Source organism: Xyrauchen texanus, chromosome 25 (assembly GCF_025860055.1).
Source record: "Xyrauchen texanus isolate HMW12.3.18 chromosome 25, RBS_HiC_50CHRs, whole genome shotgun sequence".
NCBI lineage: Eukaryota > Metazoa > Chordata > Actinopteri > Cypriniformes > Catostomidae > Xyrauchen > Xyrauchen texanus.
The window spans coordinates 34,278,722-34,306,713 of record NC_068300.1 but is presented as its reverse complement, the minus strand read 5'-3'; the positions used below and the strand labels follow the sequence as shown (position 1 = coordinate 34,306,713).

Genomic DNA, 27,992 nt, shown 5'->3' with positions numbered 1-27,992 from the left:
GTAATTGGGCTTGTTACTAAAAGGCGTAACCAGGATGAGTAATTAGTTCCTGTGGTATCTCAGAGCCAGTGGGTATGAGGTCATCTCAGCAGCTGGAATAAGTCAAGGTTTCTCTGACTCAATTGGATGATGGTCTGACCTGTGATCTTAATGCAAACCAGGGATATCACACGCATGATGTACCTCCACCCTGTGTGGGAACTCTGATACTACCGGACGGTCTCTTGAGGGCATGTTGCAATCAGCTGTGCTCTATTTGTGTGTGTTTTGTGGGTGTGTGCCCTCTATATCTCTGACTTCAGCTGATTTTCTGGCAGTGGTCTGTCTGTTTCTCTCTGGTAGAGTTCTCTCTAGAATGCTAATGGAACACCACAGTATGAAGTTGATTACTAATGCATGAATCCAGACATAAACATATACGTGTGATGCATACTTGAGCATTTGTGAAATATTGATATCTTTTCTGAGTGTGAAGTATTCATTTTATAAATGTATGATTTATATAAGTTATACTGTAATTCATGTTTGCACACTTTTTGCACACAGAGGGAAAGATCCTGGTGACAAACCTTATCTCCTCTTTCCCAAACATCACCAATTAAAACAGAATGGACACATGTTCCCAGGGGCCACACACATTTTCCATGGCAACAACTGTTCAGCAGGGATAGGATGAGTGCAGTGCACACAAACGTTTGAGTTAAACTGTGGGATTGTGTTTAGGATTGTCAGTGGTGGAGAATAGACTGGAGAAGAATAGCGACATTGTTGTCATCAAAGTGATCATCTAAGAAGCTTTGAGAGCTTTTGTCTGTCGCGTGCCCTCTTTAGCCAGCTCTTTTTTAACCCCCTGTGGAGCTATGGATGGGTGGTTAGTGGGTGTTTGAGTCACTGTGTCCCAAACAAATCTGTGTACTAAACATCTAAGATATACTCTTCATGCCAAAACACAAGGCGCTAATTAATACCCCCAAGAAGTGGTCAACTCTGGGGCTAGTTGTCACATTTAAGATGTTAAAGTGAACCTAAACAGGCACCACATGTGGTTTTCAGATGTAAAAGTGAAAGTGGAGATTTCGATTTTAAATTTGTATCTGTTCTCACCCACACCTATCATATCACTTCTGAAGATATTAATTTAACCACTGGAGTCATATGATTACTTTTGTTTCCATTATGTGATTTTTTTGCACTTGCTTTGTATTTTGCTCTCTACAGAGCTGAAATATTCTTCTAAAAAAAAATTCATTTCATTTTTCATTTTTGCGCAAACTATCCCTTAAATTACCATTGAAAGGGGACATATTATGTCTCAGGTGTCCCCAGAAAGTGTCAGCTCAAAATACCTCACAGATCAGTTATTCTGCCATGCCTTTATACCCCTGTTTTGCAGCCCTGTTCCAAACGGCTGTTTTAGTATCTGTAGCTTTAAATACAAAGGAGCTGCTCCCCACACCCCTTTCTGGAAGTGGGCTGTGCCTTTCCTGCTGGTGCCATGGATACCCCGGAGACAACAGTGCAAATAACATGGAGAACACACTTAATCATCTTAATGTATTGTGCATAAAAAAGGTCTAGTTATGAAATATGAAAAACAGCTATAGTTGTTGAAAATACCACTGTGGTTTCCTAATCATTTTTGAAATAATGATTGAAAATCTTCATTGCATGACCACTCAAGCGGGACTGTGGATGATACCAATCCGTTTATATTGTAACCGAAACAGAGCTACAGCTTCATAGTTATGGAATAAGGTAGTTAGGGACTAGTTGCTACGTTACACAAAGCACAATGTTTTGCACATGCAAATTAGCAAATTCAGCAAGCCAAACTGCAAACATTAAAAAAGTATTTAGTGTGAAACTAACGACATGCAAATCTGAAGTTGGGTCACGGAGAGCTGGTATCGATCCATCCTTGCTTTAAAGCAAATCTTGACCATCGTTGATGGAGCAGGCCGAATTAGCAGCTCTAGCGAGGAGGTAAATATGGTGGTCTGTGCGCTGCTCGCTCAGATTTGAATGAGGGCGGATCTAAGCTACTTGGGCGGATCTCTTTGCCAGCCGTGGGCGGTACCTTACCCTTTTGACATCATCAGTGGCTGCAATCCTGAGATTTTATTGATGGAGAAAGGAAAGAAATGAGGGGATGGTCTTTTGAGGATGTTGTCTACCCACACTGGGGACATATAATTATGTTAAACATTTATTTATTTATTTTTAAATTGGGTTTTGCATAGTATGTTCCCTTTAAGTTTACTTATCTAATGTTGGGTAAAAAGAACATACATGAAAAGACCATGAATACTTAGTATCTTTATTTAGCCTTAATTTATTTAACAAGAGTAAATTGCATTATGATATTATTTGCTCTTTTTTTAAAGATGAATTGCTTTGATAGAGTGCAGACATGTAAATAATTCAAATGAACCCTTTGTGAAAACTCTCCGTTATAACCCTATTATAATATTACCTTCATTCATGGTCTCCTCTTTTCAGGCCATCTTTGTGTACCTGCCCAGGGGTCTTCATTGCTTTGCTTGTGCCACCGTGAAATCAATTCTCTTTCCTGTCAGCATGAAGTCGTGTTCAGTGGGAGGGGAAATCATTCTAAAACGCATGAAAATTTAATGAAAAATTCTATATGACATTTTTTATCAGTAAGGGTAGCGGAGAGCCAGACACTTTTCTTAATAATGTTCACTTCAATGTTGATGCTTTACAATATGACTTTTTCCTGTAAATGTATAACTGAAGCTTTATTGTTGAGGAAAGGCCTTTGTTCAGTGATGTATCATCTGATAATATATTTAAAAAAAATTTTAGTTAATTTGTAAGCGGTTCTAAGGAAGACAGTTTAATTGAACAACTACATTCTGTCAACACTGTGTAAAAAATGGCTTACTGCAATTAGAGTAACAATGGACTTTTGGACTTTTCAACATTTTAGCCCATATTCAGCAGTTGTTAAATTGAATTTCTCTGTGTGAAGTGAAGGACCCAAAAAACTATTCTATAATAAACCTCCGTGTCATTATGCCCTTAGAAACACTGTATTATTTGATCACTCACAGTGTATTTAAAAGTCTATAAAAACCTGAAAGTTTGAGATTGATCCTTTCCACTGACTGTTACAGAATCAGACATTAGCATGTAGTTGTTCCAGTTGCACCATATTATTTGCTATAATTCTTCCTCATTCATTTCACCACTTATAGTACAGTGTAAAACCTCTTGTACAGACGTGGCAATTGCTATCCTCCTCACCAAACCCAATATTTTTTCCTTATTTCTTGCCACCTCTTGTCCCGCTGCAAATATCCAGGGTTAGTTTTCCATACTGAACTCTCCCTGCTGTGAATGCTTTTGTCATTAGTGTCTTCAAAATGCCCTTATGGTGCTTTAGTTCAGTGAAGCATCTCTGTTCAAATAAACCTTCATAACCAAACAGCACAATGTGGAGTTTTTACTCCACCCTGTCCATAACCTCTGTGCTTGTGATTGTTTTTTTGTTTTTTTTACACTCTGTACCAAATAGAATGTAAACCTCCTCAAGTAGAGTCTCTTTAATTGTACTTAAGATCTTGATTTGAGATATAATGGCATTCAGACTGCAATAATGCAGATCATCTCTCTCTTGTCTCTCCCTTTGTCCTTGCTTCAACTGTATGGACCTGTAAAGCAAAATGCCTCATCTAGCCAATATAATTTGCATGGTTTGCAATGCAAAAACCCAAACAAAATGAATCATACACTTCCAAATGTGTTGTCCAGACACTGTGAAGAAAAGCACAATCATTTGTTTTTCTCTTTTCTTGTGCCATGTGGCCTGGCTTGAGAAAAAGTAGATGGCTGATGATGGATTGACAGCTCAGAGGAGTGTGTGATGGTGAAAAGTTGGCAGAGAGGTGGTGATGAGCAGTCAAACAAATCCCATATCTGTGTTGAAGAGTTGGCCTGTGAACCTCTGCCTCTGGCTGTTGTCTAAACCACAGTCAACATGTCATAATATTTTATGGTGGTACAGTCTGCATCCTAGGGAAAGCATCACTATTACTATTGCTCATACTTCGGTCAGGCATTGATGTAAAAAAAAAAACATAGACTGACATGGCGTTCCACACATACCTTGGGACAAGAATATCAGAGATTTGGGCAACCACCCATAACAATTTAGCAACCACATAGCAGTGTGCTAAAAACAACTTAGAACATCATAGCAACCACATGGCAATGCCCTGACAACCAGCCATAAACCCTGGCAAAGAAATTGCAAAGCCCTGACAAAAGCCCACCTTAGAAACCACATTGCAACATCCTGACAACCATCCGTAACACCATAGCAACCACATAATAATGGAATGACAATCATCCATAACCCCATAACAACCACATAGCAACACCCTCACAACCACTCAATATTGCAGCATGCTAAAAATCACTAAGAACACCCTAGCAACCACATGGCAATGCTCTGACAACCACCCATTATCAACCACATAGCAGCATACTTAAAACAACTTAGAACACTGTAGCAACCACATAGTAATGCTCTGAGAACCACCCATAACATCCTAGCACACAAGTAGCAAATCCTGAAAAACTTCCACCTTAGCAACCACATACCAGCATGCTAAAAACACTAAGAAAATCAAAGCAACCACATAGCAATGCCCTGACAACCACCCATAACACCTTAGCAACCACATTGCAACATCCTGACAACCACCCATAACACTTTAGCAACCACATTGCAACATCCTGACAACCACCAATAACACTATAGCATACACATAACAACACCCAGATAACCAATTATAACACCTTAGAAAACAAAGGATCAAAGCCCTCACAAAGGCCTTTGCAACCACATAGCAACATGCTAAAAAACCACTCAAAACACCCTAGCAACCACATGGCAATGCTCTGACAGCCACCCATAACACATTAGCAAACACATAGCAGCATGCTAAAAACACTCATAACAAATAACACCCAGAAAACCACCCATAACAACTTAGCATTCAAATAATAAGACCCTAACAACCACCATAACACCTTAGCAAACAAAAGAGCAAAGCACTGACAACCACTCATAAAATTATAGCAACCACATAACACCCTGACAATCACCCATAACTCCCTAGCAACCACATAACAACACCCTGACAACCACCCATAACACCTTAGCAAGCAAAGAATCAAAGACCTAGCAAACACCATAACACCTTAGCAACCACATAGCAGCATGCTAACAAAAACACTCAGAACACCATAGCAACCACCCATAACAACTTAGCAACAACACAGCAGCATGCTAAAAACAACTTAGACACCATAGCAAACTCATAGCAATGGCCTGAAAACCACCCATAAAACCCTGGCAAATGAATAGCAAAGTCCTGACAAACACACACCTTAGCAACCACATAGCAGTGTGCCAAAAACACTAAGAACATCATAGCAACCACATAGCAACACCCTGACAACCACCTATAAAACCCTGGCAAACAAATAGCAAAGCCCTGACAAATGCCCATCTTAGCAACCAAATAGCAGCAGGCTAAAAACACTCAGAACACCCTATCAACCATATAACAACACCCTGACAACCACCAATAACAAATTAGCAACCACATAAAAGCATGCTAAAAAACAACTTAGAACACCATAGCAACCACATAGATTGTCCAGCCAAATGTGGGCTATGAAATTGTCTCAATTCATTTTCTCTGAATCTGAGCATAATTGAGACAAACCTGTCTGTCACAGGAGAGATCATAGTCTAAAAGTCACGATTTCAGTCATAACCATTTTTATTTGCAAATTTAAGGTTTCTGAATTTTAGCTTTGCAGGGCAATGTTGCTTTCCCTCAGCCTTGCTCTCTACTGGAATGATCATAGAGAGCAATTCTGCTTTTCTGCCTTTGTCTATTTGTCACAAACACAAACTCCCATTGTCCCGCTGGCACAATAAAATACAGCACTGTTGTTTTTGTTTCCTAATGTGTCTCATTTGTCTTTCTTTAAGCTTGGGCATCAAATGCATAAAATGATTTCTTCACTGATGCTCTGTATGGTGTTTTATATATAGTGGCTTCATTTCCTACAACCTCTCACAATGCTTCTGCAATAAAATGCAAATTGCTTTGTCTTGTTCTCCTGTATGTTTTGCTGTGCTGGCATGTTGCCAATGCAGTGGTGTTGACCTCCCCTCATGCCCTGAGGCGCTACTCCTTTGACGTCTCTCCCACGATCTCAGGTGAATTTTGGGTCACGTGACCCAAACAAACCAACCACTCCTCTACATGAGCTGAAGGTCATCGCTCAGCAAAGACATGTGGGAGGCTGATGTGGATGAAGCTTGACAACCCCCCATTGTCCAGGACATGTCCTGACTTGTGGAACATGGGGAGTTTGCAATGAAAAAGCTGTCATTAGCCAGGAGTGCTGTCAATCAAATACACTGCCATAGATATTTGAATTAAAGAATGGGCCATACTCTGTGGTTTTGGAAACATTTTGTGACAGGTTCTTCAATGGGATTTTGTGTTCCTCCTCAAGAATATGACCATTAGGGAAACATAAATGTGAAATAAATTCCCAAATGGAAAAGAACTGAACGGTAAAGGCTCTACTATATTATTACCGTCTGGTTGGACTGTGAACAGCTGTGTTTAAATTGCTCTAAAGCATGTTTCTATCTGCCTGTAGTATACCGCGGCTATTACATCATCATGCTGCTTTTTTCATTATCAAGCAGGCTTCTCTCCGGTATTATAGTTATGGCTCCTCAAAATTGCCACGTTATAAACCAATGAATTCCTTCCACAAACACTCCACTTAGAACTCATATTTTCATTTGTACCCAAACTACGACGTTAAACATTAAACCCAAAGAGGAAATAGCAGGGATTGGATGCATTTTGTGTGATAAGATGACAATTACAATTATACTCTTCTACCTAAAATCAAATGCCTCAGCAATGTCCCAGCAACATTTCAAGAATGTCTTAGACATAACTTAGATCCCAGCTATGTTTTTTCAGGAAGAAGTCAGTAAAAAAAGGCCTCATATCAAGTGGAACAGTGATGCTCATAATCTGACAAACATTTTCTACTGAAATGGGGCTGGTGCCAGTGTCAGGGCATTTGTGAATGTCTCTAAGAACCAACCCATATTTCCACTGACTTGGGAACCGAGCGATGACTTAACTGGCTTCATTAAAACATACAGTAAATAGTCCACAAACAAAAACTGTATTGCACATTGCAACCCTTTGTGTACGAGTCTTACAGTACCTCTAGTTTTGAGAACTTATTGAACATGGTTAGTTCATGTTAATTAATGTAGTTAACTAATTGTGGCGAAAGGGATGTGGTCAAGCGTTCATCTGGAGAGAAAGGTTAAGGGTGCACACACCTGAGCGCTATATGTCTAACATCTGTTTCTGATTTGCAGTGAGCAATGGGGAGAGCGATATAAGGAGGAACCACTCCAGAGCAGGGCTCCAGACTAAAAAAATGACGTAGGAGCCATTGGCTCCTAAACTGAAACATTAAGGAGCCAAATGGCTGTTTTAGTAGCCAAATCACAGATTTGCTTGATTTAGATTGCTGTACATAAACACGATAGAAAGCCGATGAAAAGGAAGTCAGCTGATAACCCATTAATCTGAGGTTTAATAAACAGAATATATTGTTGAGAAGATAAGTTTGCATTCCCTTTTGTCTCAAATGTCCACATACCTTTCATAATTTACACAAATATAAGAGATAAAAGATTGCTTTATTGAATACTGCTCTTCACAATCTACATTACAGATAATCACATAAAGTATAGTATGCATATAGTAGTGTGTTGCCTTCTTGAGCATCAGTGAATGTGTGTACCTTGTGTAATAGTTATGTACAAGTCCCTCTATAGTCCTAAGTGTAATATATAATATATATTTTCTTAAATATTGCCTTAGTCTTTCTTTACTGTTACCAGATGGCCCCGACACAGATACTACAAGAGTGCAAATTGAAAGAAATTCCAGATGCAGTTTATTGTGCTACTCCAATCCCAATCAATAATTACCAGAAGAAGAAAAAAGTGGTACACAATATGGGACTTTTAATTATTAAGAAGCCCGAAATAGACATGGGGCACATATTTTAAAATGTCTGCACTCCCAGATGTCAGGACACTGACAGAGTATTCGCTGAGAAAGTGAATCTGATTCAAACTGCTAAACTGAGCTCCTGAGTTCTCAGTTCTTTTCGAGTAATTCATGAAAAAGACCGGTTCAAAAGAGGAATTTGTTCACGACTCTCTCGCGCTGGGTTTTGTTGTTGCGTGCAGCGAGCTTGTCCGAAACAGAACGAGTGAAAAGCAGCTCAAAACACACTGGTGCAAACTCTATACACTTATTCAATAACTCGCAAGATGATATCTGAGGAAACCGCTTATGAATGCACACAACCCGACTCTTTTGGCAACTAGATGTTAAATTATTGTCACAATCAATTCATTTTGGTCGCATTTGCGAACATTTTAGACGCAGTCTGGAGCCCTGCGGAGACTGATAGAGTGACCCGCACATGCTGAGGCTGTGTTGTTTACCCCATGCTGCAAAGCTATTTATGTTCTTAGTGTAAAATAAACATACTGTTTGAGTTGAAGTATCCCGTCCCGTTTCACTTAGGTAAACAAAACAACCTTTTTGTACAGTGTTACCAACCATGGTATTGGACCATGCGCTTTGAGAGTAGAAGGCTTTGACAATTAGAATAAGAGCAATCTAGTTTTGTTTTGTGTCGGTCTAGCCAGCCTGAGCCATGTTGCTTTAAAACTTGAATGAAGTCAGAACATTATACCGCCCCCCAGCCACTATTGGCAAAACCAATTTTTCCAACCTAGAATGCTATTTTCTTCAGGGGAAAAATGCGTAACCGTTCCAGATTGGGTACCAGCACCCTGCCAGTGGAAAAGGGGCATGTGTTTGCCTGCCTCTAAAGAAGAGACAACCTCCTGCTGGTACTGTGCAAATCTTCACTGTAATCTCCATCCATTGTTCCCCCTAAAGCTTCCCCCCTCCTCAACTGCTGCCTTTTTCTAAGCTTTCTGGAACTGAATGATCCGGAAGGTCTCTAATCCTGCTCTCAGCTCACCAAAGGAGTGTGATCTGAAATGAAGGGGGTCAAGAGTGATTAGAGAAGCTGGTATAACAGCATATCCTAAAAGGTTGTGGTTAAGGAGGGGTTATATTGTGGTCTTAAAATCTCTCAACTTGCCAAAGCAATCTTAACGAGAGATCAAATTACCCCAAATTAGGACTAGAAACAATTGTGATGATGTGGACAACAGAGAATGAAGTTAATAAAGTGTCTCTGTCGTGGTCCTCTTTGACGACCAGCCAAAAGGATGCCTATACTTGTAAACGCTCTGACCCTTGTAATCATAACATGCCCAGGCTAAGTGGATAAAGACGTGGGTGGGTGGTTTACAATGCTTGTACAACTACCACATTTCCTTTAAATTTCCTTAAAATCCACAAATGGCTTTGGTTGCACAGAAACCATGTAAACCTCTGTTGTGCTGTCTTGTTTGTGGGAGACATCTGTAAGGCTTGAAACTTTGGCCATGATATAAACAATCTGGCTGGGTATTTGTCAGCTGGACTTTGAAATTGCTAATTTTCTGTGTGTCCAACACTCAACCTCACTGGATACATTGAGGAAACCCAATCTATCAGCCCCCTCACTCCTCAGCTTAACGGTTTGCTTTGGGGAATTTTAGAACTCTGTCAAAATATAAGGGGGCCAGAGTGGGGCAGAATGGCCACAGATTCAACTAAAGATTTCAAGACTTCAAAAACTTAAAAAGGATTAAGCACAGTCAACTAGTGCCTGTCAGGCCCTGTTCTCCGTCCAAGCTGTCTGGGTGGGCCATGGGAATAATTGTGTGGAGGGTCCGTACAAAACAATATTGCGCAAGGCGAGTGGAAGGAAATTGAAGAGCCTTTGAAGTCCTTCAAGGTTAACAAACTTGCCATGAGTTTCTGTGTCTGCCGTGGCAAATTCTGTCATCATTTACTTACCCTTATGTCATTTTAGTGCAAATCAGACAGAAGAAAGAAAATCGTACATGTTTGATCCAACATATGAGGATGAGAAATTGAAGACAGAATTGACATGTTTGGGTGAACTATAGTATTTCAACATGATCACACGTGAAATCGACATTTTGCCACTGAAAGTTAATGTACCCTGAAATCAACCCCATTCTGTAGAATCAGTACTGACAATTGCTGTTCCGCATTAGACATTTATGCATCAAGTCAATCTTTAACACATTTCACTGTATATGGGTTCTGGTCCTGTCGGAACCAGGAAGTAATTGTCTTTACATGAACAATGGTGAGCGTGATTCAGAGTTTGCATTTTCTTTTTATCTAAAATGACATTTTTACACCAGTGACTGTTAAGTTTAGGTTAGGAGGAATGGTTTAAAAAATATGTTCCCTTGTGACTACATTGCATGAAATCTCTTATGACGTCACTCAAATTTCACCCGAAAAAGAGCTCACACATGCATATACCTATAAAAACACTTCACTACTACGTCCAGCTTCAACCACTGCACCAGTGGTTCAAATTTAAGTAAGATCAGATCGATTTAAGAAAAAAGAAAAAAAAAGAAATTTCAACCTACTGAATTCAAATATATTAGTTGCCCCACATTTTCAGGAAGAATTCAGGCACAAACAAAAACACAATCACATTTTCACACTTGCAGGGTCAAACAGGGAGATCTAAAGGGGTCTGAAATGCAAATGAAATCAAGAGTCTCCCCTCCCTCTTGCTGGATCTATTTGATGGCCTCCTGTAGGCAGCCATGCATTAGTCACTCTATTTCTTCAATTCACCTGTTACAGCCAGTCCCACGTTCACCATGCTTATAACAGCCTGCGGGAGTGCCACTCAGTCACATCAACCCCCCTTTTTCTCATAAAAAAAGACTAAATGGAACAAGAATAGGCTGACAAAGCTGAGCAGCCAACCAGCTAAAGTGTCGCAGCTGCTGCTAAAGAGATTGGAAAGCCCTTGATTTGGTTCTTCTGTCCGACCACATCATAGACAGTGGCAATATACTTTATAGGGAAGAGAGTTTAAAGAGAGCAAAGAGAGGTTTTCCCTTGTCTTGAGGTCATTTTTTGTACTGTCATTTACAATGGAAAGTTGTGAATTAGAGTAAAATAGCTTCTTTTTAAAGTTACTCTACAAGAATTCCCCTTTGGCGCTATGGAATATGTTCAGCTTTCGTTTGTATCCAAAAGCTGAGCTTGCTTTGAAGCTGTGTAGTCTTTCATTTATAAAACAACTTTATAAGAGCGCATTTCAGACAGCTGTGTCAAATTCAGAGGGACAGAAGTTTGGTGTTTTCAGCAGTCTGGGCCTTAGAATTTTGACTCATAGCAGTCACATGCTTTGCTTGATAGATATTTACATTTATTCATTTGGCAGACGCTTTTATCCAAAGCGACTTACAAAAGAGGAAAACATAAGCGAATCATCTTAAGGAGACAGTGGTATGAAAAGTGCCGTACTACAAAGTTTCACTATCATCAGAATAGTATACAAAACAGATTTAAGTGCAACAAGAATTGTAAGTATAATTTTTTTTTTTTTAGTGACCGGTTAAGTGCTTTTGGAAAAGATGTGTTTTTAGCTGTTTTTTGAAGATAGAGTGTGAGTCAGCTTTACGGATTGAGTTGGGAAGGTCATTCCACCAACGTGGTATGATGAAACTGAAAGTCCGGGAAAGTGTTTTGGTGCCTCTTTGTTTTGGTACGACAAGGCAACGTTTCTTAGCCGACCGCAGGCTTCTGGTGGGAACGTAGCTCTACATAAATGTTTTAGGTATGTTGGAGCAGACCCAGTGACTGTTTTGTATGCCAGCATCAGGGCCTTGAATTTAGTACGTGCATGAACCGGCAGCCAGTGGAGAGAGACAAAGAGTGGTGTAACATGTGCTCTCTTAGGTTCATTAAAGACCAGACGTGCTGCTGCATTCTGGATCATTTGGAGAGGTCTAATAGCACATGCAGGAAGGCCTGCAATGAGAGCGTTACAGTAGTCCAGTCTAGTTATGACAAGTGACTGAACAATCATATCTTTACAATATATCTCAAAATATACAAAATATCTCAAAAACTGGCAATAAAAATTCTAATGATTCCATTCCTCCTAAAAATGTATGTTTTATAGTGAAAATTGCTGTACTGTGTCATAACATATCATATGTTAAAATGTTCTGGAGCTTATTATTGTGAATTCAGTGACCGAAGATAGAAAGTTCTGCTACTGAAATCGGTCTGTGCTTACCAAAATTCGAACCACTGCCCCCAGTGGCTGAAGATGGCAGTTTTGTTAAGATGAAATGTCCACAAGGTGGCGCCAAAAGGGAGTCATTTTTTTGTTTTTAAATTACATAATACAGTCTATAGGAATGCATATTTTATTAACCATACACCCTAACCCAAACCCTAACCCTACACCTAAGCGTTAGTGGAGTATAAAGGCAATTTTAGAGCAGACATATGCAGAGCATTCCAACTTCCGAATCAAACTCACCAATTAGTATGTGAACGTAACTACTTTCAGGTTTCCACGGGTCAAGAACCTGTGTCTCAGAGTGAACAGGATTACTTTCTGACCAGAAACCGTGTCTTGGGTATTTCTCGCACAACGCACTCATCAGGAGCGCTACAGATAAAGATCAACACGTTTAATTTGCTGCAAAAATGTCTGATGAGGAATGGCACTTGTCAGGACACATTAACATTCAGAAGTTTCATGTTGATTTCCTGTGTCATAATGTTGTCCAAACATATAGTAATATAGAGCTGATTGTATTCATCACCCACATTTTAATATGTATACTGCATAAACAGCGACCTTCTATGTAGTGAGTTTGAAGAGGGCAACAATTGTCAGGTGTACTTTTGTTACAGCTGTTATTAATATTTACAGACACTACTAGCAAACTCTCTAATAGACAATTTAAAGGCCACATCATGAAGAGGGGAAGTGTGTTTTAAAATATGTGGACTTTGGTTGCGCTCTTGGGCCATACCGAAGGACCCAGAGGCTCCAAAGAAAACACTGACTCAGTTGATGATACACATGTAATGTAGACATGTGGAAACTCTCTCTTTCCATTGCAAGTTCTGAAGCCTGTTATGCTGAGACTGTACAGATCTCATGGGAGGACAGACGCAAATATGCAGGGGCCATATTTTCAATGTGCTTTATCAGTGTGAAATTGACAAGTTTGCTTGAGGTGGAGCCCTAATGGTTAGCATTTTTCAAATTATTCATTTTCAAGCATACATGGGGTGTTCCAGAAAAAGCCAAACATTTTCAGGACAGTTTGTTGGTGAGAAAATGATGCCTTGATTTTCATTTTTGAACAATTCATTATCATAGCCTGTTCTACACCGGGCACTGTGACCTTCTACAATGGAGCTAATTGTGCACTGTGTTGGATAGACTGGCAGCAGAGAAATGTAACCTTGCACAGTGAAAGCTAACGTGTATAGGTGGGAGTTGTTGCCCGCAAACTCACACAAGGCATCAATCAGTCCACACCCATACATTCAGCTCAGGAATACTCAAGCTTACTTTATCATATCCTGGTCATCCATGCAGGTCTATATGGATGAGTAATTCATTGTTTACTTTCTAAGTCTAAGTCAACCTCCAATGTTGCCAAGGAGATCCACTCCTTAACGAAGGGAGTGAGAGAGAGAAATAAAGGGAGTGGTAGCTCATAAGGTGGATGAGGGTTCCCAGTTATCTTCTGAGCTCCTCAGTTCCTCTTTCATCTCTTATACACTGACAGGTTCACATGGAAATCAAAGGCTCTTGTTGGTGCCCAACCATTATGTTGAGGAAGGGGCCCTGACAATCACCACAGTTGACAATTAAGTAAACCACAAGACTTCTTAGAGTACAAAATCTGGGAGAAGTGGGAGTACGGAAAGGCTCATGGCTATTGCTTATGAGCTGTGGACACCTTCATAGTCTTGCATAATTTTATAAACATGCTGTCTTTAGCTACACATTTTACTTATCTTAAGCATAATGTGGAAACGATGTGTTTGTATATCTTTTTGTAGTGTCGCTATGTTTAAAGGTTTAAAGGCAAATTTTCTACGCCACCAAATGCTATAAATAATGTTTGTTTTCAAATAGGTACAGACCCTTATACCTCACTCTCCATCTAATGCTCATACAAACAGGCAGTTCCACCCCAAACTAACACCACTGGTTGAGCCACATTTTTTTATAGTACATTAAATACTGTATTGTTTATTCAATTCAGCATTTTTGTAGTTGTATTTAGTGTACATTTATATGTTCAGATTTGATGCTGTCAGCAAGATTATATCATAGTTTTTTGCTAGTTAAATACTTTTTTAAGCTGGCTATATTATCTGATAATTTTCCAAAAGAAAAATAGTGCAACAGTGCCTTCCCTCTTTTTCAGCCGTCTTGGTTCCTGAAGTATTTTCCCCATTCATTTCTTCCATAGAGATTTCATAAAATCCTCCCTAATAAAGTTGCAAGCCATGAATCTAAACCAGCTTCGAGGTGAATCACATTACAAACTTTGATTTGAAGCAAAAACGTATTTGGAAATTGGACAAAATATACAAGACTGTGTTCTTCTTTCATGGGGTAATAAACTACAATCACATGAAGCACTGGGAATGATGTAATTAAATAAAATTTGATGGAAAAATATAAAACTGTTGATCTAAAGTTGTTGATTGTAAGTATAAAAACAATATATTTAGGTTTATTGAAAAATATTCTGATATATACAAATATAAAAGTAGTTTGAGAGATTAGGGAGAATTACTTGATTATGTCTTTCAGAATGCTTGGAAGTGGGTGGTCGCTGAAGAGCTCTTTTGGTGAACTTTGTTGGTAGTGATTCTCTGGTTGGTCTTTCACTGCAGGATCATGGGAAGTGTAGATATTCACCACACATTTTACTACTAAACAATTTTGTTTTTAATTAAGTTAATATAATGTGGACTGATGGCATTAACAGAAGCATATACAATTAATTTGCAACCTCTGAGCTCAAGGTAGGTCTGTCTTTATATGTTTGTGGCAATCGTTATGGTAAAAAATGAATTCCCCTTTGGAAAAAATCTATGGGATTTTTACTTCTGGAACCACACTGTTATACGTTGTTGTCCCCATTGCTACTTTTTGTTGGTAACTTTAAGTGTAGCTAAAAAAAAAAAATAATTCAATATGATTAGCTTGTAGCCTGGTCAGCTATAGTTTTCAAAGTAGCTTCCTCAACACTGCAAACACATTGTCTGCAGAATCAACTGGGATAGGTTAAGTCTGTTTCATTCAGCCAACACAATTTAGTGGGTTTGGGTCAAATCAATATACTATAGTAGTTTTGACTCGTAACTTTATTAGGTTCGTCAAACTAAATGTACTAATGTTTAATTGTATTCAATTTCTTCTGTTGCTTCAACTTAATTTGTTTTAGTAATCAATAGTATATGCCAGATAAGCAAGTGTAATGACCGTAAAACTATTGCACGGTCAATTTGATAGCAAATGCCTGTAAAGCTAAGCAGAACTCAAACCAACATTACCTGAATGAGAAAGTCCATCCTCAATCTAAGACCAAGTGCCAATCTTCACCACAATGGTAACCCCCAAAACTCCAGCATAACAGACACTCTTTTTAAATACCAATATAACAGAACATTTAACATGAACAAATCTCCTATTCTAATCTAGCTCAAAAATGCATACAATAACACTTCATTTCACATTTGTTCACCCCATCCAGTCCCATCCGAAGCATGCTGGGAAATGGAAATCCCCTGCCAAGTTTCATCAATGCTACAAAAATTATTAATCTAGTCCAAACTCAAATGGCTAAAGTAAACTTCAGTTTTACACATGTAACTGGATAGAACGCAATTAAATATAGTTCTAGAAAAGTGTTGCTTTATTTTATTGGAATTAAACAGCTTCTTCAGTAACTCAGGTTGTCTGTTGTTGATAAAACCAGACACACTGTTCTCCACAAACATTTATGGGGTGTAATAAAACCACAACTGCATGCTTACAGCGGTTGGATACATTGGCTCTCTGACCACAGCAGCCTGTCTCAGTCGGAGATCAGAAAGGCAGGGGAGGGAAATCACTCATTATACAGGACTCTTTACTCATTAGTGTCTCTTTTATTTCTCGCTCTTTTTCCCTCTTGTCTCCTGGTGCCAGGCAAAACTCAGAGCAAGAGACTGGCACACCTGCAGCCTCTGTCTTTGTGTATGCTGCCAGGACCAATCAGGCATGTCTGTCACATTTGTAGAATAAACACACATCCAAGCTCACACACACACCTGGCTAGACACTAACCAGCATCAGGGCCACCAACGATGTGTTTGTGTTCTTTTTTTATGCTTGGTGTGTGTGTGTGTGTGTGTGTGTGTGTGTGTGTGTGTGTGTGTGTGTGTGTGTGTGTGTGTGTGTGTGTGTGTGTGTGTGCGTGCTCAATGGAAGAAGACCCTCTTTGTCACTCCCTCTCTGGGCTCTCCTGTTTATAAAGGTTTATTCATGATATCATCTCATTGGTTCCAATAGAGTCTTGGCTTTCTTCAAGCAGACTGTTCATTTAGAAAAGCCGCTATTGACTATACAGAAGAACAGTGTTTTTTTTTACACTGCTGTCCTCTTTGTAGGGCTGTGTTGTTTGTTCAAGTTGAAAGAAAGTCCCTCTCTCTATTCTAATGTCTTATCAATGATGACCTTTTTCTCTAAAGCCAAACCTGCTGATGTCATTTTCACAGATAGACAGGTAGAATTTGTCTCTCAGTATTGCCAGTGGCAGGACATGACATTTGAAGTGAATTTACCAGGAGTCCTGATTTAAAAGGAAGGATCAAACATTATAGCAGGGTCATTACCACAATAGATATTGAGGGGACAGGCTCTTGATATTCAGATCAGTGATCAATCAATTGGGGTTTGATTGATAAGCTATATTTAATATGCCATATTACATTTACATTTATGAATTTGGCAGACGCTTTTATCCAAAGCGACTTACAGTGCAATGATTACAGGGACAATCCCCCTGGAACAACCTGGAGTTAAGTGCCTTGCTCAAGGGCACAATGGTGGTGGCCGTGGGGTTCAAACCAACGACCTTCTGACTAACAGCCCTGTGCTTTAGCCACTACGCCACCACCACTCCATATAATATAACTCCAGAATATTACATGGTGATAGTACTGATTAATAAACTCATGACAAAAATGCACTCTTGTTCAAGTTAAGCTCTATCAACAGAATTTGTGGCATAATGTTGATTACCACCAAAAAATATTTTAACTCATCAAGTTACAGAGAGACACTTACAATGGAAGTAAATGGGGTAGAAATGTAATGTAAAGCTTCTGATTTGAGACAATAAAAGCACTTACATCAATTCTTCTGTTGAAGCTCATTATTTGAGCTGTAAAGTTGTTTATACACTCACCTAAAGGATTATTAGGAACACCATACTAATACTGTGTTTGACCCCCTTTCGCCTACAGAACTGCCTTAATTCTACGTGGCATTGATTCAACAAGGTGCTGAAAGCATTCTTTAGAAATGTTGGCCCATATTGATAGGATAGCATCTTGCAGTTGATGGAGATTTGTGGGATGCACATCCAGGGCACGCAGCTCCGTTCCACCACATCCCAAAGATGCTCTATTGGGTTGAGATCTGGTGACTGTGGGGGCCATTTTAGTACAGTGAACTCATTGTCATGTTCAAGAAACCAATTTGAAATGATTCGAGCTTTGTGACATGGTGCATTATCCTGCTGGAAGCAGCCATCAGAGGATGGGTACATGGTGGCCATAAAGGGATGGACATGGTCAGAAACAATGCTCAGGTAGGCCGTGGCATTTAAACGATGCCCAATTGGCACTAAGGGGCCTAAAGTGTGCCAAGAAAACATCCCCCACACCATTAAACCACCACCACCAGCCTGCACAGTGGTAACAAGGCATGATGGATCCATGTTCTCATTCTGTTTATGCCAAATTCTGACTCTACCATCTGAATGTCTCAACAGAAATCGAGACTCATCAGACCAGGCAACATTTTTCCAGTGTTTAACTGTCCAATTTTGGTGAGCTCTTGCAAATTGTAGCCTCTTTTTCCTATTTGTAGTGGAGATGAGTGGTACCCGGTGGGGTCTTCTGCTGTTGTAGCCCATCCGCCTCAAGGTTGTGCATGTTGTGGCTTCACAAATGCTTTGCTGCATACCTCGGTTGTAACGAGTGGTTATTTCAGGCAAAGTTGCTCTTCTATCAGCTTGAATCAGTCGGCCCATTCTCCTCTGACCTCTAGCATCAACAAGGCATTTTTAGCCCACAGGACTGCCGCATACTGGATGTTTTTCCTTTTCACACCATTCTTTGTAAACCCTAGAAATAGTTGTGCGTGAAAATCCCAGTAACTGAGCAGATTGTGAAATACTCAGACCGGCCCGTCTGGCACCAACAACCATGCCACGCTCAAAATTGCTTAAATCACCTTTCTTTCCCATTCTGACATTCAGTTTGGAGTTCAGGAGATTGTCTTGACCAGGACCACACCCCTAAATGCATTGAAGCAACTGCCATGTGATTGGTTGATTAGATAATTGCATTAATAGAAATTGAACAGGTGTTCCTAATAATCCTTTAGGTGAGTGTATATATAAATATATATATATGTATAGACTGTGCAAATGTTCTAGGCACTTGTGAAAAATGTTGCATAGTGAGGATGTCTTCAAAAATAAGGACATAAATAGTTTTTATCACTTAATGTCATACAAAGTCCATTGAACATAAAAAAGCCAAATCAATATTTGGTGTGGCCATCTTTGCCTTTAAAACAGCAGCAATTCTCCTAGATACACCTGGACACAGTTTTTATTGGTTGTTGGCAGATAGGATGTTCCAAGCTTCTTGGAGAAAATCGCCACAGTTCTTCTGTCTATTTTAGTCTCAATTGCTTCTGTCTCTTTATTTAATCTCAGATGACTTGATGTTCAGTGGGGGGCTTATGGGGGCCATGGTATCTGTTGCAGGGCTCCCTGTTCTTCTATTCCAATCTTTTCTATTTTCAAAAATATTTTTTGGGAGTCTAACATATATATTTCCTATTGACCCAGTAAAGCTGAAAATATAGGACATTACTGATGTAAAAAACAGCACCATCACTATTTTTTTTAAAAAATTTTATCTAATCTAGACAGGCCCCATTTCCAGCAGCCATCACTCCAACACCTTATCCTTGAGTGCTCAAGCTAAATTGCTAATTTGGTACTAGAAAATCACTTGCCATTATATCAAAGTTAGAAAGCTATTTGGTTCATTAAATGAATCTTAACATTGTCTTTGTGTTTGTTTTTGAGATGCCAAAGTATGCAATACACTGGCATGCTTTAAGGACAATATTAGGTCAAAAATGGCAACAAAAAAAAAAAAAAAAAAGAAACAGCTTTCTCTAGAAACTCATCAGTCAATCATTGTTTTGAGGAATGAAGGCTATACAATGCTTTAAATTGCTAAAAATTTAAGATTTTGTTTTCCAGTGACCGTTCATAAAACACAGATTGAAGTTTTGTAGACGCTGCTTTATCCTGGAGTGCACATATACTGTACAGTAGATTCTATTTGTAGTAAGGTACAACAACACATTTATTTTCTTGGGAGACTAAGGTAATTTGGAGCAAAAAACTAAACAAAAAAGCTATTATTGTTTTTTCACTCTATAGTACAGAGTGTTGTGCAGTATGGAATCAGTGCATGGTACAGTTGTTTCTCTCTGTTCAATGTAAAGCTCGACTGGTTAGACTGCTACATATATGTTCAAATATTGTGGGTCAAATGCTTGAGTCAAGGTTTCAAGCTGTGTATATTAAAAGAATGTTGTCTCTTGCAGGAAGAATTATGTCTGACCCCTCTCATATTTTATTTGAAGAATATGAGCTTTTGCCATCAAATAGAGATTTAGAGTCCCACAGGCTCGATTGAACAGGCTGCGGAACTCTTTTATTCACCAGTCTGTCAAACTGCTAAATCAGAGTCTGGGTTCTAATAGGCCTCACTGTTACTATATGGACTAAGCACTGAAGGAAGTGATTATATTGATGCACCTCAGCCAGTTATTTGTAATGTCTGTCGTAATATATGTTGTAGTATTAGTTTCTGTCATTTGGTAAAATGTTGTGAAAATTTTATTGATGTTAAACAGTGTGCGTCTAGGGACACAAGACAAATTTAGGAAGAAATTCTGATAATAAAGTGAAATCAATCATAATAAAATCAAACAGATAATTGGAAAAGAGTGTTACGGATCTTAACCCCATTGAGCTTTTGTGGAATCAGCTAGACTGTAAGGTGTGTGAGAAGTGCCTGACAAGACATCCACATCTATGGCAAGTGCTACAGGAAGTGTGGGGTGAAATATCACCTTAGAATCTGGAATCTTACAAACTGACAGCTAGAATGCCAAGAATCTGCAAAGCATTGCTGCACATGGAGGATTTTTTGGTGAGAACTCTTTGAAGTAGTTTATGAAGTTCTGATTATAAGTAAGTCATTTTTCATGTTATTAATGTCCTGACTATATATTGTGATCAGTTGAATGCCACTTTCTTGAATACAAGTACCAATTTCTTTCCATAAGAGCAAAATATGTACATTATTCCAAATCTCTCTCTCTCTCTCTCTCTCTCTCTCTCTCTCTCTCTCTCTCTCTCATATATATTATAAAATGAAAAAAAAATATTTTAAGCTTTATTAATTTACTTTTGTTAAGCACTACACAGTTCAGTAAGATGGCACTTATGCTGGAGTGCCACTGAATTGCGTAAATCTTCAAAATAGTCTAAAATATTTTTTGAGTGCACAATGAATATAGAATATATATTCAGAAAAACATGGAACGCTGATACTGTAATGTGAAGTGTTTCCAATGAAAGCTATCAAATTTACTAAACATCAAAACTGTCAAGCACTGAGGATACTGTTGAGGAAAATGTAAGCGTCATTGACTGAAACTCTAGTCTGACCTGAAGGATGCATTGCGGTATTTGTATCTCTCATAGAAAGATGATGGAGTAGTCTGCCTGAGTGAGATCGGTTGGTGGGCAGTGAGACTCACAGCTGGCTGCGCTCTGGAGAGAAAGAGAAGGGGGTGGAAATTTGGGGGTGGTGCCTTTCCTCTCCTCGCCTCTGTCTCGCTCTGTCACTGTGAGTCCGAAGCTTTGCGCAGAGAGCCGCTTTTCATTCAACCCTGCAAAGAGCTACCGAGAACGCAAACGCGGGGATTTGATACTGTATAGTATGTGATCCCGGAACAAAGCGGCGTCAGAAATAATGAGCGGGCGAGTTCTCAATGGGAAAATGCTGCAATTTCAGGGTCAGAGAGCAGGACGGACAATACACTATCACCTCTCAAGGTAAGACAAATGAGTGCTGGACGAGTGCTGAATTGTTGTGCATGAAAGTCGTTGTTTTATTCTTCGCATTTTTTTAATCGTTCTTATTACAGACAGACAATAAGGATTTTTAAAGCGCCGATCATGCGCTAAGAGTTCAGCTGCAAGGTGTGTGCTATGCCAGTGCACTTTAAATACAATTGTGACCAACATCGCTGACTATATTGTATTAAATAGTATAAGCATCATTAGTTGCATGTCAATTGTTGCTTGCAATCATCTCCCATATATGAACTATTATTAACCCGACAATTAAAAATAGCATGTTGTCAATGCAACGTAAAGATATTGCAGTATATTAAATGAATTAGCCTGCTTGACATATACTCCGCTTTTTATAGCGCGTATGTCTCTCGGGAGTCATATCATAATTAATTGATAGCCTATAAAAGCCGCTGTTCGTTTAAAATGAATGTACGCGCGTGTTGTGTAAGCAATTCCAGTCCCTTTGTATCCCTTTGTAAGTTGTTTGAAAGTGTGCCGTGTAAATTGTTGCACTGATGGTTTGTGAAGTGTCGCAGGCGGAGGCGTTGAATGTGAATGAATGGAGGTGTGTATCGGGGGTGCATTGCGGAGGGGGTAACAGGCGATATCTCGCTCTCAGGAGGAAGTATTCCTATTGTTTGCTGACTGTTGGGGCATGACACGTATTTGTGGATTGTCCGAAGCGCAGGTTACTCACGGAAGATGACGTGTCTGCCTTTTTCAGTTGTATTATTTATGTACAGTAGGCTATAATATTGCCGGCTGCATTCATCAATGACCTACATATGACGATGCGAGTGGGGTGCTGTGAGCTAGTGCTCCACATTTCTGGTAACTGTATAGGGCTGTTTAAATCCAGTGAACCTATATAGAGGAGAGAGCATTGTGGGACATAATAAACGCGTTCGAACGCATCATCCGAATCATCCGAACGTTCCTTTTGAATTTAAATTCAAAAGAGGGGCGTGTCGTTTATCATATAATGTTAAAAAGAACAACTTTGACAAAGCAAATAGCCTAATTAGTAATGGAGACAAACTTGTTCTTTTTTCTTTTATTATCTATCTATCTATCTATCTATCTATCTATCTATCTATCTATCTATCTATCTATCTATCTATCTATCTATCTATCTATCTATCTATCTATCTATCTATCTATCCACCTGTCCATCTGTGGAAATTGTATACATAATAAAGATAAAAATATATATAGCTTACACACAGTGTATGAACTTTAAGGACCATTTTCCACAATATTTACTCAAAATGCTGATAAGAATGAGGCCCGAATATGTACTCAGATGCTGATAATCTCAAAATGACCAAAAATCTACTGGTCAATCTAGCAATTGCATCAATTCAATTTCATGTCAATCAATCTGACACAGCAGCCATGTCAAAAAGGCATTTAGCAATTGATTAAATAAATAAACATGGCATGTATGCCCCCAGCTCCACCCCCTTATTAAAACCCTTTACTCAAGACAGCTATCACCCTTGTTAGCTAGAATGATCGTCAGAGGTCTTCTAAACCAACTTAAAATGGGACCTCACCCCGTGAAGTTAACAGACGGTGCCCCCCTCTCTCCGTGCTGTCCTTATTGATTTTGACCTTGAAAAGCACAACCCTGTTTGTGCTCTTTCTGGATGGCTGACCCCTTCAATCGACCTTTTATGTAAAGCTATTAGGAACAAAGAGATCAAGCCATTATTGCATAGTGCATTTAGCCATTAATGCTCCGTGCAAGTTTTCTTAGCGTCTTTTGACAGAGACCAGTTTTTAGCTGTCAGGTTTATCAGTTATATCATGATTGAGTCTCTCCCAATGTTGCCAGGTTCAACCTCTTTATCTGTTTATGTAAGTTTGTGGAACGTTTAAAATCAAACAATAGTGCTGCCAGATGGTGATATATTGTTGGGCAGCTGGTAGACTCTGTCATTTATACTGGGAAAAATATCTATTTTTCTGTTTTGATTCTTGCTAGTTTTGTGCTATGTAAAGTACCAGCCTGACCAGAGCAGAGTTATGCCTGTGTCAAGACATTAATTGTGGTGTAAGTCACTTTTGGGTAGTTTTCTTTGTCTGACGTGACTGAAGAAGCCAAACCAAAACAATTTGAGTCAAAAATACTCTTGAGTCACTTAAGACCTGCTTTAAAGTCATGGTCTATTCTTGAGCAGTTACCTTTTACTGTTGTCATGGATGAGCTACAGGTCCACTGTTTCCTGTGCTAAACTGCTTATCTACAGGGGGGTGGGAAGAGACGGTTGACTCTGTTGAAGCAGAAGTTACTAGAAAGCTTTTGTCCTGTCTGCTATTGTTGTAAACAACATACTGGACAATGATCAACTCAAACTAGGAGCACTAGGAGGACAACTGGGCACACAAGTTCCTGTTTTGGGTGTAAACAGGGGTGTTTGTAGGGTTTGGGTTTTGGCTTGGGTTTTGCTCAGATATGCATTTTCAGCTGTGAGACCTTATATAGACATGTTTGTGTCTTTCCAAATCATGTCAAATCAATTGAATTTGCCACAGCTGGACTCCAATCAAAGTGTAGAAAAGATGATCTAGAGAAATGTGATGCACCTGAGCTAAATTTCAAGTGTCATAGACATCAAATCTGGCATTAGTGTTTATGTTACATTACTTAGTAATTCACCATATATATATATATATATATATATATATATATATATATATATATATATATATATAATAAAATGAAAAAAAAAAAACTAAATATTTTAAGCTTTATTCATTTCCTTTTGTTAAACACTACACAGTTCAGTAAGATGGGACTTTGAATTGAAATGCATAAATCTTAAAAATAGTCTAAAGTATTTTTTGAGTGTATGTAGTATCAACCTGTTCTCATTCCCTAAGCGTCCAATTTTTCCATGTGTGCAGAAGCCGTCCGCTTATGCACGATGACGCCAAAGGTGCCCTCTGGCGTCATCTTATTCAAGCGGTGAGAAACCCCATTGTTTTCAATGAGAAAACTTTGTCGTCATTTATCAATCTTTGAATATTATTTTATGTGTTTAACCTGAATGTTTTATTACATTTATAAATATATTAGTGTGATTTTACATTATACAATCACGTATAATATTTTAGATCCCCTAATCCAACACCATATCAAAACCTAACTGATAATCAACAATATAAAACACGAAAGAGACACTTTGATATACATTGCACTATTTATAGATATTTTTAAGTACCCAACCGCACATTTATGCCTAAACCTAACCAGTTCTTAACAATAGAAAATACGTAACAAGCAGATAAAATAGTCACGATCATTTAAAAAAAGAATGCACTGTAACAATATTCCAAATTATACTTAAACGTTGTGTAAGTAGCAGAGTGAAACTGAAAGTTTTAATCTGTAAAAATATTCCCCCTCCGTGAAGGCATCCTGATCCTGTGTCATCCTGATTCTACCGGCATGTCTCATTAAAAAAAATAGATGTACATCCGAACTTGTTGTTGTAATCGGTCACAAGACACGCGAGAGCCAATGACATAATCTCTGACGTCAAACCCGTGTCAGTGCCGCTTGAGGCAGCAGTTTTTGGAAATGTGACAGATTACAGACAGATTAAATAGAAAGATTAACAACAGATTAAATATTAACTACTGCGAGTAAATGTTGCTCATTTCAAATGAAATGAAAATCGTACCCACAGATATGTCACAATGACAAAATAGTACCCCGACGTATAAATAAACAATGCTAAAATTCTGACGGCCATCACATCAGTCAGTTAATTTCAAAGGTTTCTCGTAGAAAAGAACGCACTTGCTGCTTTTTGAGTCTGTAGATCGGCGCACAAGCGAGAACGTGTTGAGGAAAATGTAAGCGTCATTGACAGAGATTGGTTGACAGCGTCATTTTTAGCTGTCAGGTTTATCAGTTATATCAAGATTGAGTCTCTCCCAATGTTGCCAGGTTCAACCTCTTTATCTGTTTATGTAAGTTTTTGGAACGTTTAAAATCAAACAATAGTGCTGCCAGATGGTGATATATTGTTGGGCAGCTGGTAGACTCTGTCATTTATACTGGGAAAAATATCTATTTTTCAATATTGATTCTTGCTAGTTTTGTGCTATGTAAAGTACCAGCCTGACCAGAGCAGAGTTATGCCTGTGTCAAGACATTAATTGTGGTGTAAGTCACTTTTTGGGAAGTTTGCTTTGTCTGATGTGACTGAGAAGCCAAAAAATCCCAACCTGTTTGAGTCAAAAATACTCTTGAGTCACTTAAGACCTGCTTTAAAGTCATGGTTTATTCTTGTGCAGTTACCTTTTACTGTTGTCATGGATGAGCTACAGGTCCACTGTTTCCTGTGCTAAACCTTTTGTAGCTACAGGGGGGTGGGAAGAGACGGTTGACTCTGTTAAAGCAGAAGTTACTAGAAAGCTTTTGTCCTGTCTGCTATTGTTGTAAACAACATACTGGACAATGATCAACTCAAACTAGGACACTGGGAGGAGAACTGGGCACACAAGTTCCTGTTTTGGGTGTAAACAGGGGTGTTTGTAGGGTTTGAAAACATCAGGGGCTGAAGCCACAACATCAGGGACTGATGGTATCACCCCCCACCGCATTTTGAAAAGGAAAACCTCACTAGTTGAAGTTTCTCTCAATGACCTTTCAAAAAAAGTAGCCTGCTGTGACAGTACCATCTATAGTATAATCTATTGTAAGCATCTGTAACATTTTGAGTTTGACACAGAACTATTTACTTGCTACGGGAAATCAAACTTAGTATGATTTACAGTAATAAACACCCAATTTCATTTCATCAGGCTCTTAATGATTTAAGTAATCTTTAGAAACATCTAAAGGCAATCAAGGCCAGTATTTTTTCATACATCAGTAGAGCAGAACATCTATTACATAGCAGGAAATATTTGTCCATAAGTCTTGAAGGTCTATACTTTAAAGCCATTTATGTACAGTACTTGCCTTTGTCTTAAGCGCAGGTAAGGGTTCATGTATATAGTCTTTTTTAAATTTATTTCTAGTATATGTTTTGGAACAATGTTGTGGCTTTTCCTTGTCAATGTTGTTAATAATGTCTGTGCTGTCTAGCTGTTGGACTGGTTTGACTTCTTCCGCTTTAAACTGTTAGTAGAATATTCTCAGTAGAATTAAGATGGATCGCATAGGTTTTGTGGTATGAGCCACGATATCGAGGGAAACTCACTCAAATGACTTGAGCGAGTGATTCGCTTTGAGTTATCGTATCGCTGAAGCTAGCAAATCAAGGGAAGCCTGGTTGATAGGCACGCGCTCCAGATACATTAGGATAGAGCAGAGTGGACCACTCAAGCTTTTGGTTCTGTGAGGGGTCGCACAAGTAAACCAGGCTTCAATCACGCTGCACAAATGCGTGTTTCAGTTGAAAAGCATATTCAGCACATTTAAAGCAACGAACGTGAGATTCATGTATTTCATAATTTTGTTTTGTTTTTGCTGGGAAAAACCTGCAATAACCAACATGTACTTAATAACTCAACTCAACACCTGGGCAGTTCCGAACAAAAAACATTCAGGTCTAGATAAAAATCATTCGGGGCTTGATAATTTTATATTTTTGAAATAGATTTCTTTAGTTTGTTGTAAATATTGTTTGAACATTTAATTTCAGCAGTTGTGTTTACCTGTCATTTGCCATTATATTGTATGTATATCAACATTATATCAGCCATCCTGCTCTTAAGATATCACCATTGGGCATTGAAAACACATACATTGTTGCCAACTTAGCGACTTTGTCGCTATTTTTAGCGACTTTTCAGACCCCTTTAGCGACATTTTTTCAAAAAAGCGACTAGCGACAAATCTAGCGACTTTTTGGACAAACCTTAGCAACTTTCCAAATTCCAAATATCGCCAGTACTGCAAGCGTGAGGACTTACTTCCCGCTGTGTCTGCTCTGTTCAGTGAGTGGCTGAAAGGAGCAGCACATTCCGTTGACTGCACACCAGCGGACATAGACATGAATGAGCTGCGCATGTGCACGCTGTGTTAGCAGGAACCAATCAGTGATCACATAGCAGCTGCCTTCTCCTTTGTTTTAATTCAAAACATTTAATTTGACCGTTTTTTCTTGGCATGCGCTTATATTCACTACTAATCAGAGTTTTAGTTCATTCCGGTTCGGTTTCTGAACTCTCCGACTTCAGATCGTATATTTACAGACTCTATACATTTTACTTATCCAAACACAACAGTAAACCTTCTTCAAACTCATAAACATGTAACGTTAGCTAAGTTACGTTCCGTTGTCTAACAGAAAATATGTAATTGAGAACCGTTTTACTGGACATTCGGCTATACACTTATATAAAAACAGTATGAGCACGGTTTAGGGGAGATAACCGTGATTATAAACTGAAGTAGGCT

General features: G+C 38.9%; 1 protein-coding gene across 2 annotated transcripts in view; it reads left to right on the top strand.

The window, feature by feature from the left end:
* LOC127618450 (neuron navigator 1-like) overlaps positions 1-27,992 on the top strand; it is a 133,253-nt gene that overhangs the window by 44,988 nt on the left and 60,273 nt on the right. The window contains exon 1 of one of the 2 annotated variants that reach the window (XM_052090898.1): positions 21,381-21,547. The exons of the other annotated variant lie outside the window; for it this stretch is intronic. Within the exon in view, the coding sequence (XP_051946858.1) occupies positions 21,465-21,547 (83 nt within the window). The 5' untranslated portion in view covers positions 21,381-21,464. Of the gene's footprint in view, positions 1-21,380; positions 21,548-27,992 lie in introns of those variants that run through there. 2 annotated transcript variants of the gene reach the window in all.